At 45.1% G+C, this 13,023-nt stretch overlaps 1 protein-coding gene across 1 annotated transcript in view; it reads left to right on the forward strand.

The window, feature by feature from the left end:
• The window catches only part of LOC127577312 (synaptic vesicle membrane protein VAT-1 homolog-like), a 147,692-nt gene that overhangs the window by 52,636 nt on the left and 82,033 nt on the right, over positions 1–13,023 (forward strand). The window contains exons 4-6 of the mRNA XM_052028417.1: positions 7,386–7,528; positions 8,461–8,564; positions 8,703–8,758. Of these exons, the coding sequence (XP_051884377.1) occupies positions 7,386–7,528; positions 8,461–8,564; positions 8,703–8,758 (303 nt within the window). The remainder of the gene's footprint in view (positions 1–7,385; positions 7,529–8,460; positions 8,565–8,702; positions 8,759–13,023) is intronic.

Raw genomic sequence — 13,023 nt, forward strand, 5'->3', positions numbered from 1 at the left:
GTTAGTACAGTTGGCATGCTGTTGCAGTACTTGTGCATTGAATTCTCAGCCACCGCAGGAAGGTGCACAGGGCAGGGTGAACAGGGAAAGTAGCTGGGTATCGCCTAAGCAATAAGATTAAATGAATTAGAAATAATCTTGCACAAGGGCTGATGAGGAAGAACTTAGAACAGTACAGCACAGGAACAGGTCCTTTGGTCCACAATGTTGTGGTGAACTAATGAAGCTGATGACATCCAATCCCTTCTGTCTGCACATGGTCTATATCCCTCCATTAGTAATTGGTTTATTATTGTCACATGTACCAAGATACAGTGAAAAGCTTTGCTTTGCATGTCATCTAGACAGATTATTCCAACATTAAGTACATTGGGATCAGGTTTATTGCCACTGATGTTAGATGGCATGAAATTTGTTGTTTTGCGACAGCAGTACAGTGCAAAGGTATAAAATTACTATAAGTTATAAAATAAGTAAATAGTGCAAAAAAAAGGAATAACGAGGTAGTGTTCATGGGTTCATGGACCGTTCAGAAATCTGATGACGGAGGGGAAGAAGCTGTTCCTAAATTGTGGGTCTTCAGGCTCCTGTACCTCCTCCCCGTTGGTAGTAACAAGAGGAGGGCGTGTTCCAGATGGTGTGAGTCCTTACTGGTGGCTGCCGCCGTCTTGAGGTATCGCCTCTTGAAGATGTCCTTGATGGTGGGGAGGGTTGTGCCTGTGATGGAGCTGGCTGAGTCTACAACCCTCTACAATCCGTTGCCTAAGAGTTGCTTAGAATGGGTGAATTCAATAACATTTGAAGATGGGAATAAAAAGAGGTAAACCATCTTTAGATAAAGAGGAAGAAAGGATCTGGAAAACAATTTTATTTTACTTTAAATTTTATATTTTCAAAATTTGAAGAAATGAGACTTAACACTTCTGAATGTTAATTTTCCATGCAATTAATTAACGCTTATCACAAGGTGACAATTGAAGTTGAGGGGATGGGTATCCTGCAGTGAGTGATTCACCACCTGGCACTAGAAGTCTTTTCCACCATCTACCAGGCTCAAGTGAGGAGTGAGATGGAATACTCTCCACCTTGCCTGGATGAGGTGTAGTTTCAACAACATTCGGGAAACTCAGCACCATCCTGGAGCAAGCCTGTTTGATTGACACCCATCCGCCACCGTATGTTAATTTCCCCCAACAAAGATGTACAAGATACATTCCAGTTACCCGACCAGGTTACTTCATCAGCGCCTCCCAAACCCATGACCTTCGCCATCAAGATGGACAAAGTCAACATGTGTATGAGAACATCTCTACATGGAGGTCCACCTCCAAGTCATGCACCATCCTGATTTTAAAAAGATGTTATCATTTCTTCAGCATTGTTGGGTCTAAGTCCTGGAATACCCCACCCTGTAGAGCTGTGGGAGCACCTTCATTAGAAAGAATGCAACAGTTCAAGGAGGTGCCTCATCACCACCCTCTCGAGGGGCAATTGGGTATGGGCAGTAAGACCATAGACCATAAGATATAGGAGCAGAATTAGGCCATTCAACCCATCGAGTCTGCTCCACCATTCAATCATGGCTGATATTTTTTCAATCCCACTCTCCCACCTTCTCCCTGTAACCCTTAACCCCCTTACCGATCAAGACCATATCAATCTCTAACTTAAGTACACTCAATGACTTGGCCTCCACAGCCCTCTGTGGCAATGAATTCCACAGATTCACCACCCTCTGGCTGAAGGAATTCCTCCTCATCTCAGTTTTAAAGGGACGTCCCTTTATTCTGAGGCTGTGCCCTCGGAATCTACTCTCCCACTATTAGAAATGTCCTCTCCATGTCCACTCTATCCAAACCTTTCAGTACCCAGTAGATTTCAATGAGATCCCTCCTCATCCTTCTGAAATGTCCTCTCCTCATCCTTCTGAAGTGTTGGCCTTCCTCTTGAAGCCGACATCCCCCAAATGAATGAAATATGATTAAAGAGTTACTAATTTTGCCAGCCCCAAATGTGGTGATAGGATTAATTTTTTCAACAACTGCACATCATTCACTGCATTGCAAGGGTGAGCCAGATGGAAAGATGTTCTTAGTGCAGTGAAGTGGTTCGAGTCAGACACCGTTGTTGGGTATCTATATTTTAACTGCATTCTGCCCCTTATGGGACAATTCAATTGAATAAATATGATTAGCCATACCATTAATTATAATGGCATGTTCTACAGAAGCCTGCAGACCAGGTGAACCAGGGAGAAACCAGAGAGTAGGGTTACTGTCCATCTGACTACTGCTGACTTCAGCTAGAGAGGGCACAGAAAAGATTCACAACAATGTTACTGGGACTGGAGGGCTCGAGTTGACTGGATAGGTTGGGACTGTTTTCCCTGAAGTGAAGGAGGCTGAGAGTTGACCTCATAGAGGGCTTATAAAATCATGAGGGGCAGAGATAAGGTGAATGGTCAGAGTCTTTTCCCTGGGGTAGGGGAGTCTGAAACTAGGGGGCATGGGGTTAAGGTGAGAGGGGAAAGATTTAAAGGGGACCTGAGGGGCAAGTCTTCACACAGGATTGTGGTGGGTATATTGAATGAGCTGCCAGAGGAAGTGGTACAATTACAACATTTAAAGAAACAGTTGGACAGGTACGTGGATAGGAAGGGTTTAGAGGCGTGTGGGCCAAAAGCAGGCTAATGGGACGAGCTCAGGAAGGCATCTTGGTCAGCATGGACGAGACGGATGGAAAGACCTGCTTCTGTGCTGTATGACTCTGTGACACACGGAGTGGGAAAGGATGCAGTATATTTTGGGTGGACTTTGGACTTTGATGGGAGTACTGGTGAGCTCCAATTACAATAACTTCCACTGGACACGGGAGATTGAGGGATCTGGATGTCCTAGTGCATGACTCACAGAAGGCTAGTATGCAGGTACAGCAAGTAATTAGGAAAGCTAACAGTGTAGTCATTTATTGTGAGGGGATTTGAATTCAAAAGAAGAGAGGTTATACTTTAGTTACATAGGGCATTGATGGCATGGCATATGGATTACTGTGTACAATATTGGTCTCCTTATTTAAGGAAGGATCTTAATGCATTGCAAGTACTTCAGAGAGGGTTTACTAGAGGAGAGGTTATGGAAGAACAGAGGGATCTTGGGGTCCAAGTCCATAGATCCCTCAAAGTTGCCATGCAAGTTGATAGGGTGGTTAAGAAGGCGTATGGTGTGCTGGCCTTCATTAGTGGAGGGATTGAGTTCAAGAGCTGCGGGATAATGTTGAGGCTCTATAAAACTCTGGTCAGACCACACTTAGAGTATTGTGTTCAGTTGTGGTCAGCTCATTATAAGAAGGGTGTGGAAGCTTTAGAGAGGGTGCAGAGGACATTTACCAGGATGCTGCTTGGATTAGAGAACATGTCTTATGAAGATAGGTTGAGAGAGATAGGGATTTTCCCATTGGAGCGACAGAGGATGAAGGGTGACTTGATAGGGGTGTATAAGATTATGAGAGGCATAGATAGAGTGGACAGCCAGCACCTTTTTCCCAGGGCGGCAATGGCCAATACATCAGTCATCAGTTTAATGTCAGAGGAGGAAAGTTTAGGGGAGATGTCAGAGGTAGATTTTTTACACAGAGAGTGGTGGGTGCATGGAACACCCTGCTGAGGGTGGTGGTAGAGGCTGATACAACATGAATATTTAAAAGACTCTTAGATAGACACATGGATGTAAGATAAATGGAGGGTTATGGGCTGTGTAGGGGGGAAGGGTTAGATTGGTCATGGAGTAGTATTTATTTAGGTCGGCACAACATTGTGGGCCAAAGGGCCCGTCCTGTGCTGTCCTGTTCTATGTTCTATGTCCTAGACTAAAATCTGGCTTCCCTTATGAGGAAGGGTTGGACGGACTAGTATTGTATCTGGCGAAGGGTCTTGACAGGTTGGAGGCGGAGAGGATGTTTCCTTTTGTGGGAAGATCTTAAAAATAACATGTCAGCCACTTCAGACAGAGGTGAGGTGAATTTATTTCTCTGAGAGGGTGAGATTCTTTGGAACTCTCTTCCTCAAAAGGCAGTGGAAGCATAATTTTTGAATATTATTAAGGTTGAGGTATTTAGATACTTCATAAAGGGGTGAAAGGGGACCTCAGGTAGACAAGAATGTAAGGTTGATGTTAAAGCTATGATATTAGTAAATGGCACAGCAGCAGACATAAGTGGTCAAGTGGCCTATTCTTGCTGCTAATTTTTTATGACCCTGGGAACTTCTAAGCAAGGCACTGTTCTTTATTCAGGTTCAATAACAAAGCACACCAGTATATGATGCTTGCACTGTGTTGCAACAGAGAAGCAGGTGAAGCAATGGGAATATAAGAAATGGGAGAAGGAGAATCCTCTGGAGCTTATTGAGGCAGTTCCTCCATTCAATAAGTTCGTGGCTAAACCGGTACATCCTCCACTTTATAGAATGCTGGGAAAGAGGCTGTCCAGCCCATTGAATCGTCACTGCCTGAAAAATCGCGTCCAGCTTAACCCCAGCATTTGGTCCATAACCTTGCAGTTGTACCTCCTGCCCCATCTGAGGGAGTGTGTGGTTCACACATTGACCTCATCGGTCACTTCCACACCAACAAAACTGGAGTGGAAGCAAGAAATCCTGAGGGACTGGCTAAGAAGGACAACTCACCTGATTAAAGAGTGAGGAAGTTTTCTTCCTCCACATCCACTTGAGTTCTAAACCACCTGCGTCTTGTTGATGACAAAATATTCCTCACTTCACTTTTAATCCTCCACCGGTTATTTTAAATTCTTGTTCCTGGCTCCTCTGTTAAGAGAAAGCAGTAGTTTCTACCCATTTTATCTCCGGCCCTGGGAACTTTATTCATGGATGTCCTGTCAACATGTCCGTGGTTTCCTTAGTTTCCGATATTTTGTCAGCTTCAGTCTCGATTGGAGGAGGAGAAGAGTAGGAGGAGGCTCCTGGGTGACCGAGCGCCCTGGTTCTTTGCCGTAGACAATGTGACTCAGTGTAACACTGGACCTCAACCGCAATGGAAAATAAACACACGAGCTGGTTCTTTCCGCTCCGAGCATCAACGTGTTGATGCTTCATTCTACAAACTGGAACCATTCCATTTGCTTTTGCTTTGAAGTGTATGTGAGGTTCTGCAAAAACAGAGTTTGACCTTCTCAAGAATTCGACCATTTTCTACACATGAAAATACTTGGTTGTGGTCATATTTGAACAATAAAGAATATTCAGAATAAAATGAATAAGTTGAGGAATCGGAAGTTAAAGCAAGAAAGGAGAAGTTGCAAATGAATGATAGACCAGTTACATGTGAAGGATGACAGACTTGTTAATGTTTTGAATGAGAAACACATGTCATCACAGTGTATTTTGTTGTATGAGGCACAGAAAGGTGTAGTGTGACTTTTATTTGCACTGTGTGAAAATTTTGTTGGTGAACTGATATTGTGTGTCCAAAGTTGGGGCTTGGTGATCCATGGTGTAGCTGTGTTGGAACAAGCCATTTGGGCGTGTTAAACATGAAGTCCCAGCTTTATTGCAAGCAGTGCTCAGGCCCCAGTGCTCAGCAGAACGTGGCAGTGTCAGTCCCTTGGATAAAGCATGCATTGGCCCATGCGTGCTGCATGTTTAACAGGCTTTTCCCAGCACTGAATTTCTAGGCGTGGCCTTCTTTCAAAGACGCAGTAAGTGGACCCCAGCGATGTTAACATTAGCGTGCACTATAGTGGTGTAGCCATCCAGGTAGGAAACAGAACATTATGAGAACATAGAACAGTATAGCACAGGAACAGGCCCTTCGGCCCACGATGTCTGTGCTGAACATAATGCCACATTAAACCAATCCTTTCTCCCTGCACATGATCCACATCCCTCCATTCCCTGCACACTCATATGTCTATCTAAAAGCCTTTTGATCACCACTATCCTATCTGCTTCCACAACCGACTCTGACAGCCCGTTCCAGGCAGCTGCCACTCTCTGTATGTAAAAAACTTGCCCCGCACATCTCCTTTAAACTTTCCCCCTCACACCTCAAAGCTATGCCCTCTAGTATTCGACATTTGTACCAGATAATCTGGGGAAGAAATTTGTGCTCACCAGCACTGAATGATCGTGTGATTCTTGGCACTCTGTTCTGCACACTCTATTCCACTGCTGTCAGCAGAGCTGAATGTGGAGACCTCAGTGCAACTTTCAGACAATCCGTTCCTATGTGGTTAGACTCAGTGAGTAAAGGGGTTTCACTCTGATTTTAGAGTCATAAAGTCATAAATACTGAATGGAAACAGATCCTTTGGCCCAATGTCCATGTCAAACTTGGTGCCCCCCAAGCTAGTCCCATTTGCCTGCATTTGGACCATATCCCTCTAAACCCCTGCTATCTATGTACTTATCCAAATGTCTTTTGAATGTTGTTCATTCCACCTTCTGCATCCAGAAGTTACCTGTCTGGTCACCTTTAAATGTTTCACTTCTCACTTTAAACCTGTGCCCTCTAGTTATTAGTTCCTCTTCCCTGGGAAAAAGACTATATGCATTCAGGAACTCAGCAGACCAGGCAGCATCCGTGGAGAAAAGCAGGCGGTCAACGTTTTGGGTCGGTCTTTTCTCTACCTGCTTTTCTCCACGGATGCCACCTGGCCTGCTGAGTTCCTGCAATGTCATTGTGTTTTTCATCTAGATTCCAGCATCTGCAGTCCTTTATTTCTCTGTGTACATTCACACTATCTATACACCTCATGATTTTATACACCTCTATGAGGTCACCCCTCAGCCTCCTACATTCCAGGGAATAAAGTCCTATCCTGCCCAACCTTTCCTTATAGCTCAGGCCCTCAAGTCTTGGCAGCATCCTTGCAAATCTTCTCTGCAATCTTTCCAGTTTAATGATGCCTTTCCTATAACAGGGCGACCAAAACTGTACACAATACTCCAAATGCGGTCTCACCAGTGCCTTGTGCAGCTCCTGCAGCTTGTGACAGATTGGCCAAAGCTCCTGACACTGCCCTGCTCTTCCATATGGTTGAAGCCATGAAGACTTTTGCTATACATCTGAGAGAGCAGATGGGACTTAGTTTAGAGTCTCCTCTGAAGGATGCCACTTCTAACGGCATCCTGCACCCTCGCTGGAACATGGGATCATTCAGATCTTGTGCTCAGACCTCCAAAGGGGACACTAATGCACGTTCCACTGAGGTCACTGGGCACAGCTGTTGGCACATGCCCGTCGAGTACCCGACGTTTAGCTAGCAACTAGTTCTGAGACTGTAAGAGTGGTTTGGACAGTGTCTGCTCACTTTGCTTTCCAGCCACTGGCAGATAACCCGATTAAAGCATGATCTGATTGTTCTTGCTGCAGGGTCAAGCTGTAGCACAGCTGTGCTCCACCATTCCAGATGTGACGGTGTTTGGAACAGCCTCCTCTTTCAAGCATGAAGCCATCAAGGACACCATCACTCATTTCATTGACAGGAACGCTGATTATGTGCAGGATGTAAAAAGGTAAGGCAGCTCAAGTGAAGGAATTCTCAACACCATCACCCAACCAAGGCTGGAGCTATTGAGAAGGGCTTTTTGTTCAGCTTGTGGGTAAACGGTTTGGCACTGAATGGATTGTGGCTGTACTTCCTGTCCTTAACTAGAATCCCACTTGGAGTTGTAATGAAGTAGCTCCAGTTTGGTAGGGGAACAATCGAGGCTTTACGTACCTGACAACAACCCAGAGAGAGGTCATCTCATCCACCAGAGGCTGTATCAGATGCTGCTTTATTCATTCGTGGCCAATGCTTGCTGCCCTACCCCAATTGCCCTCAGATTGAGTGGCTTCCTGGGGCTATTCAGAAGGAAGTTTAAAGTCATTGGTGCCATATAAAGTCTGGGTGATAGGGTCATCGAGAGACACAGCACAGGTAAAGTCCTTCACCCACCTAGTCTGATGAGCATCAAGAAGCAATTTTTATGCCAAACCTGCCCATTTTATTTTCCCAACATAATGAGGGCTGCTTTCCTTACCAATGGGACATGAGTGAACCAATGAGTCTATATGACAATCCAATAGCTTCAGGGTTACTGTTATTGAAACCACTGTTCTTTAAAAATCATTCAAGTTCAAGTTTATTGTCTTTGGCATACATACACAGGGTGTAAATCCCATGAAAATTAGCCTCTTGCAGCAGCAGCACAGTCCATTACAAACATGGCAAACATAAGTTAACATGAATTAACATAAATTATACATAACTTTCACGTGTTCACAAATAAGCAACAGAATAGACATAACGACACCAATGCAAGTTGAGAGGGAGAAAAGGAAATATAGTCTGAGGCAGCTAGACAAATAAGGTGCAAGAGCCATGACGAGGTAGATGGGGGGATCAAGAGTTCATCTTTTAAGAAATGCCTTGGAGTAAGATCCATCTTTGGTTCATCTTCAGGATCTCCCCTGATGGAGTGGATATTGTCCTGGATTGCTTATGTGGCGAAAACACTGGCAAGGGGCTTGGCCTCTTGAAACCACTGGGAACTTACATCTTGTATGGTAAGTTCCACCATTCCAAAAGCCTCGGCATGTTCGAGAACCACAAAATTAAACATTGAACAGTTTGTGCCATTTCATTAATGTTAACTACTGTTTGAGCATTGCAAGCATCACAACAGTGTATTCACCAACTTCTAGGCTCATCAAATATGGTTACCGGGGAGACTAAAAGCTTCTTCAGCTTTGCAAAATCAGTAAGTAAAAAGAAAATCACAGAGTAAGTTGGATATTAGCTTGCTGTGCATCACGTGTATTTGTCTGTGTGGTGTGTTGCTTTGTGTCACTGCATTTATAATTTGTGGCTTGTATTTTGGCAGTTTGATCGCAATAGATGAACACATATCTAAATACCCCTGCAACATTTTCTTATTCCACTGTGCTGTGAAGTGTGGCATTTGACCTTGGGAAGGTGCTGTCCTTGCAACAAAGATTACTGTTCGGTGGATGACTCCACAACGGTTTAGATTGGGCCTGGAACACTGAGAGATACTGGGGGACTCCTATCTCTTGCCATTAGCTCATTAGATACATACTGTAACTCTGAAAACTTCTGCAAACGTTACAGTAACAAAATAATCATAGTACTGAGCACGGCCTATAGTATATAACACAGAAGAAGAAATAGGAGCACGAGCAGGTCACTTGGTCCTTTGGTGCTTCTCCACTATTCAATAAGATCATGGCTTTTCTTTTTTGGCTCAGCTCCATTTTCCTGTATTGACCCATATCCCCTCATCCTCTTAAGATCTAAATACCTATTGATGTCAGTCTTGAATAGATTCAGTGACTAAGCCTCCATGGCCCAGTTGAGTGCAGCATTCCAAAGGCTCACTACACTTCAGGTGAAGAAATTTCATCTCTGTCCTGAGTGGTCGACCCTTTATTTTGAGACTGGTTTTAGACATCACTGCTATCAACTCTGCATCTACCCTGTTGTAATCTTAACTCCAAATAAATGGAATAATAACTAAATTTATAAATGAAATAGTTTACTTTGAGGTGGTCCCAATATGATTTCAATTCTTTCTTTCCCTATGGAGACACAAGAGAGTGTCGATGCTGGAATCTGGAGCAACAAACAATCTGCTGGAGGAACTCAGTGGGTCGAGCAGCATCTGTGGGAGGATGGGGGTGGGAAGGAGTCCTGATGCACGGTTTTGACCTGAAATGTTGACAATTCCTTTCCCCTGACAGATGCTGCTTGACCCATTTAGTTCCTCCAGCAGATTCTTGGTTGCGCTTTCTTTTCCTATCTTGTTATCATTTTTATTTTAACTTTATTCACTGTTTTCTTCAAAACATTAACTTACTCTAATCTGATTGCCCTTCCTGTATCCCCTCACCTCCATTCTGGAAGTGAGAAAGGTTTCTTTCTGTAATAGCAGTTGACTGGCTGAGAACTGACTGAAAAGTCCATCCCTAATTGTCCCGTAAGCATGGAGGCAGTTAAGAATTGACCATGTTTTTGGGTCCTGGGTCACATGTAGGCCAGACCAGAAAAAGAAGGCAGATTTCCTTGCAAAAAACAAACTGCTGGAGGAACTCAGCAGCTCAGGCAGCACGTTTTGGGTCGAGACCCTTCATCTGGACTGGAAGAAAGAGGGGGGATAGCCGGTATAAAGAGGTGAGGGGAAGGGGTGTGGCAGGGGCTGGCAGGTGATGGGTGGATCCAGGTGAAGAGAGGCGACAGGCAGATGGAGGAGGGGAGAGTGGGAGTAGTAGATCGGGACGAGAGAGAACATTTCAGGTAACCTGCTCCCTCTCTGCCCCTTTCCTCTCTCGTCCTGATCTACCCAGTTCCTCGTACACACGCCCCACTCCCTCCCAACCCCCCCATCACTGTCTCTTTCCCCTCCTCTACCCACCCCATCTGCCCATCACCCACACACTCCCCCCCCACCGTCCCCCTCTGCCCACCCCACCTCCTTTATTTGGTTTCCACGCTCTACCTTCCTCTCTTATCAGATTCCATCATCCGCGGCCTCTTGTTGCCTCCACCCATCACCTCCCAGCCTCTGTTGCAATCTCCACCCTCCCCTCATCCATCTTCCTATCACCCGTCCTCACCTGCATCCACCTATCGCCTGCCAGCCCTTGCCTCACCCCTTCCCCTTCACCTTTTCATACTGGCCATCTCCCCTCTATCATTCAGTCCAGATGAAGGATCTTGACCCGAAATATGGACTGTCCATTTCCCTCCACAGATGCTGCCCGACCTGCTGACTTCCTCCAGCAGTTTATTTTTTGCTACAGGTTTCAGCATCTGCGGTCTCTTGTATCCCCCTCTGGGTTTTTATCAAGCTGCTTTGTGGTTACTGTGACCAGTTTTTTTTTAAATGCCACTTTTACTTAATTACTTGAATTTGAATTCCTTGGCTGCCACAGAGAGATTCAAGCACAAGTTTCTCCATTGCTGGTCTAGAAATCTTGCTGTTAGTCTGGTAATCTAACCCCTATACCACAGCATATCCCTTGATTCCATCATTTCTGTCTGTTCCTTTCACTTCCAAGTACATGTCGTGCTTTCCCTTAAACACATGAATGCTGCCCACTCCAAGCACCCAACATTGTGGAGGCTTCCAAATTACTGATGGAATGGAGCAGCAAACAATCTGCTGGAGGAGCTCAGCGGGTCGAGCAGCATCTGTGGGAGAAGAGGAATTGTTGACATCTTGGGTCGAAACTTTGAATCAGGACCCAAAATGTCAACAATTCCTCTTTTCGCACAGATGCTGCTCGACACGCTGAGTTCCTCCAGCAGATTGTTTCTTGCTGCAGATTCCAGCATCTGCAGTCTCTTCTGACTGTACTGAGGGAATGGGATGCTTTGTAAACTGGCACAGATTTGATAGGTTGAATTGCTTCCTTCCTTGCCATAACGAAATATGGAAATGTATTGGATTGTGCAATAACATTTCTCCTGAGTCTGTAGTTATGGGTGACTGTTTCATACTGATGACCCCTAGTTTTAAACGACGCACATGGAAATCTACCCTTTCTCTCATCTCTTCGAAAGAGCCTCAGACTATTCTGTTCATTCTGATAGTTGTAACATTTACAATCTAAGAGTAACTTCATTCGATTATGTTTTTGATTCACTGTACTGACTTGCTCTGGGCGTGCCGTAGATTAAGGCTGAGACAAAGGGTAACCAGGTCGTTCTTCGATGTGTGAAGAGCTGTTATAAACCTGGAGTGAGTGTTCTGCCTGCCTGCTTCAGCCCTCTTGTAAATTCACCCACAGTATTAGAGGTGCTTGCCCAATTTTAGAAGCCACATCCAATGAGCTGGGATGATGCTGGATGCACAGGGGACCGTAATAACATTGTGCTTCAAGTGCAGTGGAATAACAAAATATTATTCATTGGCTTTCATTGCTACGTTCACAGGTTACAGGAGTTTGTAGCATTTGTGTGGGGAAGTATCAGAGCAAGTAAAAATCCTTTATTTAGCTCTCTGTTTGGCCCGTTTTGAATTGTACTGTGCAGAGCTTTACCGGCACAAAGCATCTGTAACAAGAGAGCAAATGATAGAAGTCATCAGTAAAGAAGGAAACAGAGCAACTGTTTTAGGTCGATGACTGTTTGTGGAGGGGCAGAGAGATGGAACAAGAAGGTCCATGTTGCAGTGGAGACCAGGGAGAGTCTGAATGGTACAGTTGGTGCTGGTGTGTGCTGACGGGTACAGACCAGTGAATGACAAAAGGTATGTGTAGGGGAACCGAACATTAGAGGAGCCAAGTATGACTTAAAGTTACCAGGAAAAAGTAAATGAATGCTGGAAATGCGTGAATCAAAGCGGAGATGGCTGACTATCTGAAACAGTTGAGTTTGATGGCCTGTCAGGTGCTGTTCTTCGAGTCTTGTTGCAACGTGGGAGACCAGAGACAGAGAGGTCGGAATGGGGATGGGTTGGAGAATTCAAATACCAAGCTCTTGTATCGGTTCTGTTCTGCAACAGCCAGCCTCATTTGGTGGAATTCTTGGGGGTGGGGGTTAGTGTTGGGGCTGTAGATGGATCACGGATCCCCGAAGCGGGTTAACAAGGAGGCTGGAGTTTTAAGAAGTATAAGCTGGGGAACTTCCGTCTGTGGCAGCCCCCACCATGCTCACACTTCATGTGTTATATATGAACCCTGCCAACCCTCTCAGCTGGATATAAATGACGCTTGCAGGTGCGGATGTGAAGCAGAGGGCAGTTATTCCGGGAGCCCTGGCCAGTCCTTCATCCAATGCCTAAAGACAGGGAGGAACCCCCTTTGGTTACTGATACCAACCATGTGCAAGGGAATTATCCACACGTTCGACCCTGTTGCCTCCAATGAAGAAGACTGTGCAAAGCTGAATGTAACTGCTGGCCATATTCGCCCAACCACAATCAAGTTTCAGTGCTCCGTGTTAAATCATTTGAGTCCCGTATTCCTGAATGAGAGGCGTAGCCTTTCAGAGAGGCAGTCAGAC

This window comes from Pristis pectinata, chromosome 13, assembly GCF_009764475.1.
Source record: "Pristis pectinata isolate sPriPec2 chromosome 13, sPriPec2.1.pri, whole genome shotgun sequence".
NCBI classification, from domain to species: Eukaryota; Metazoa; Chordata; class Chondrichthyes; order Rhinopristiformes; family Pristidae; genus Pristis; species Pristis pectinata.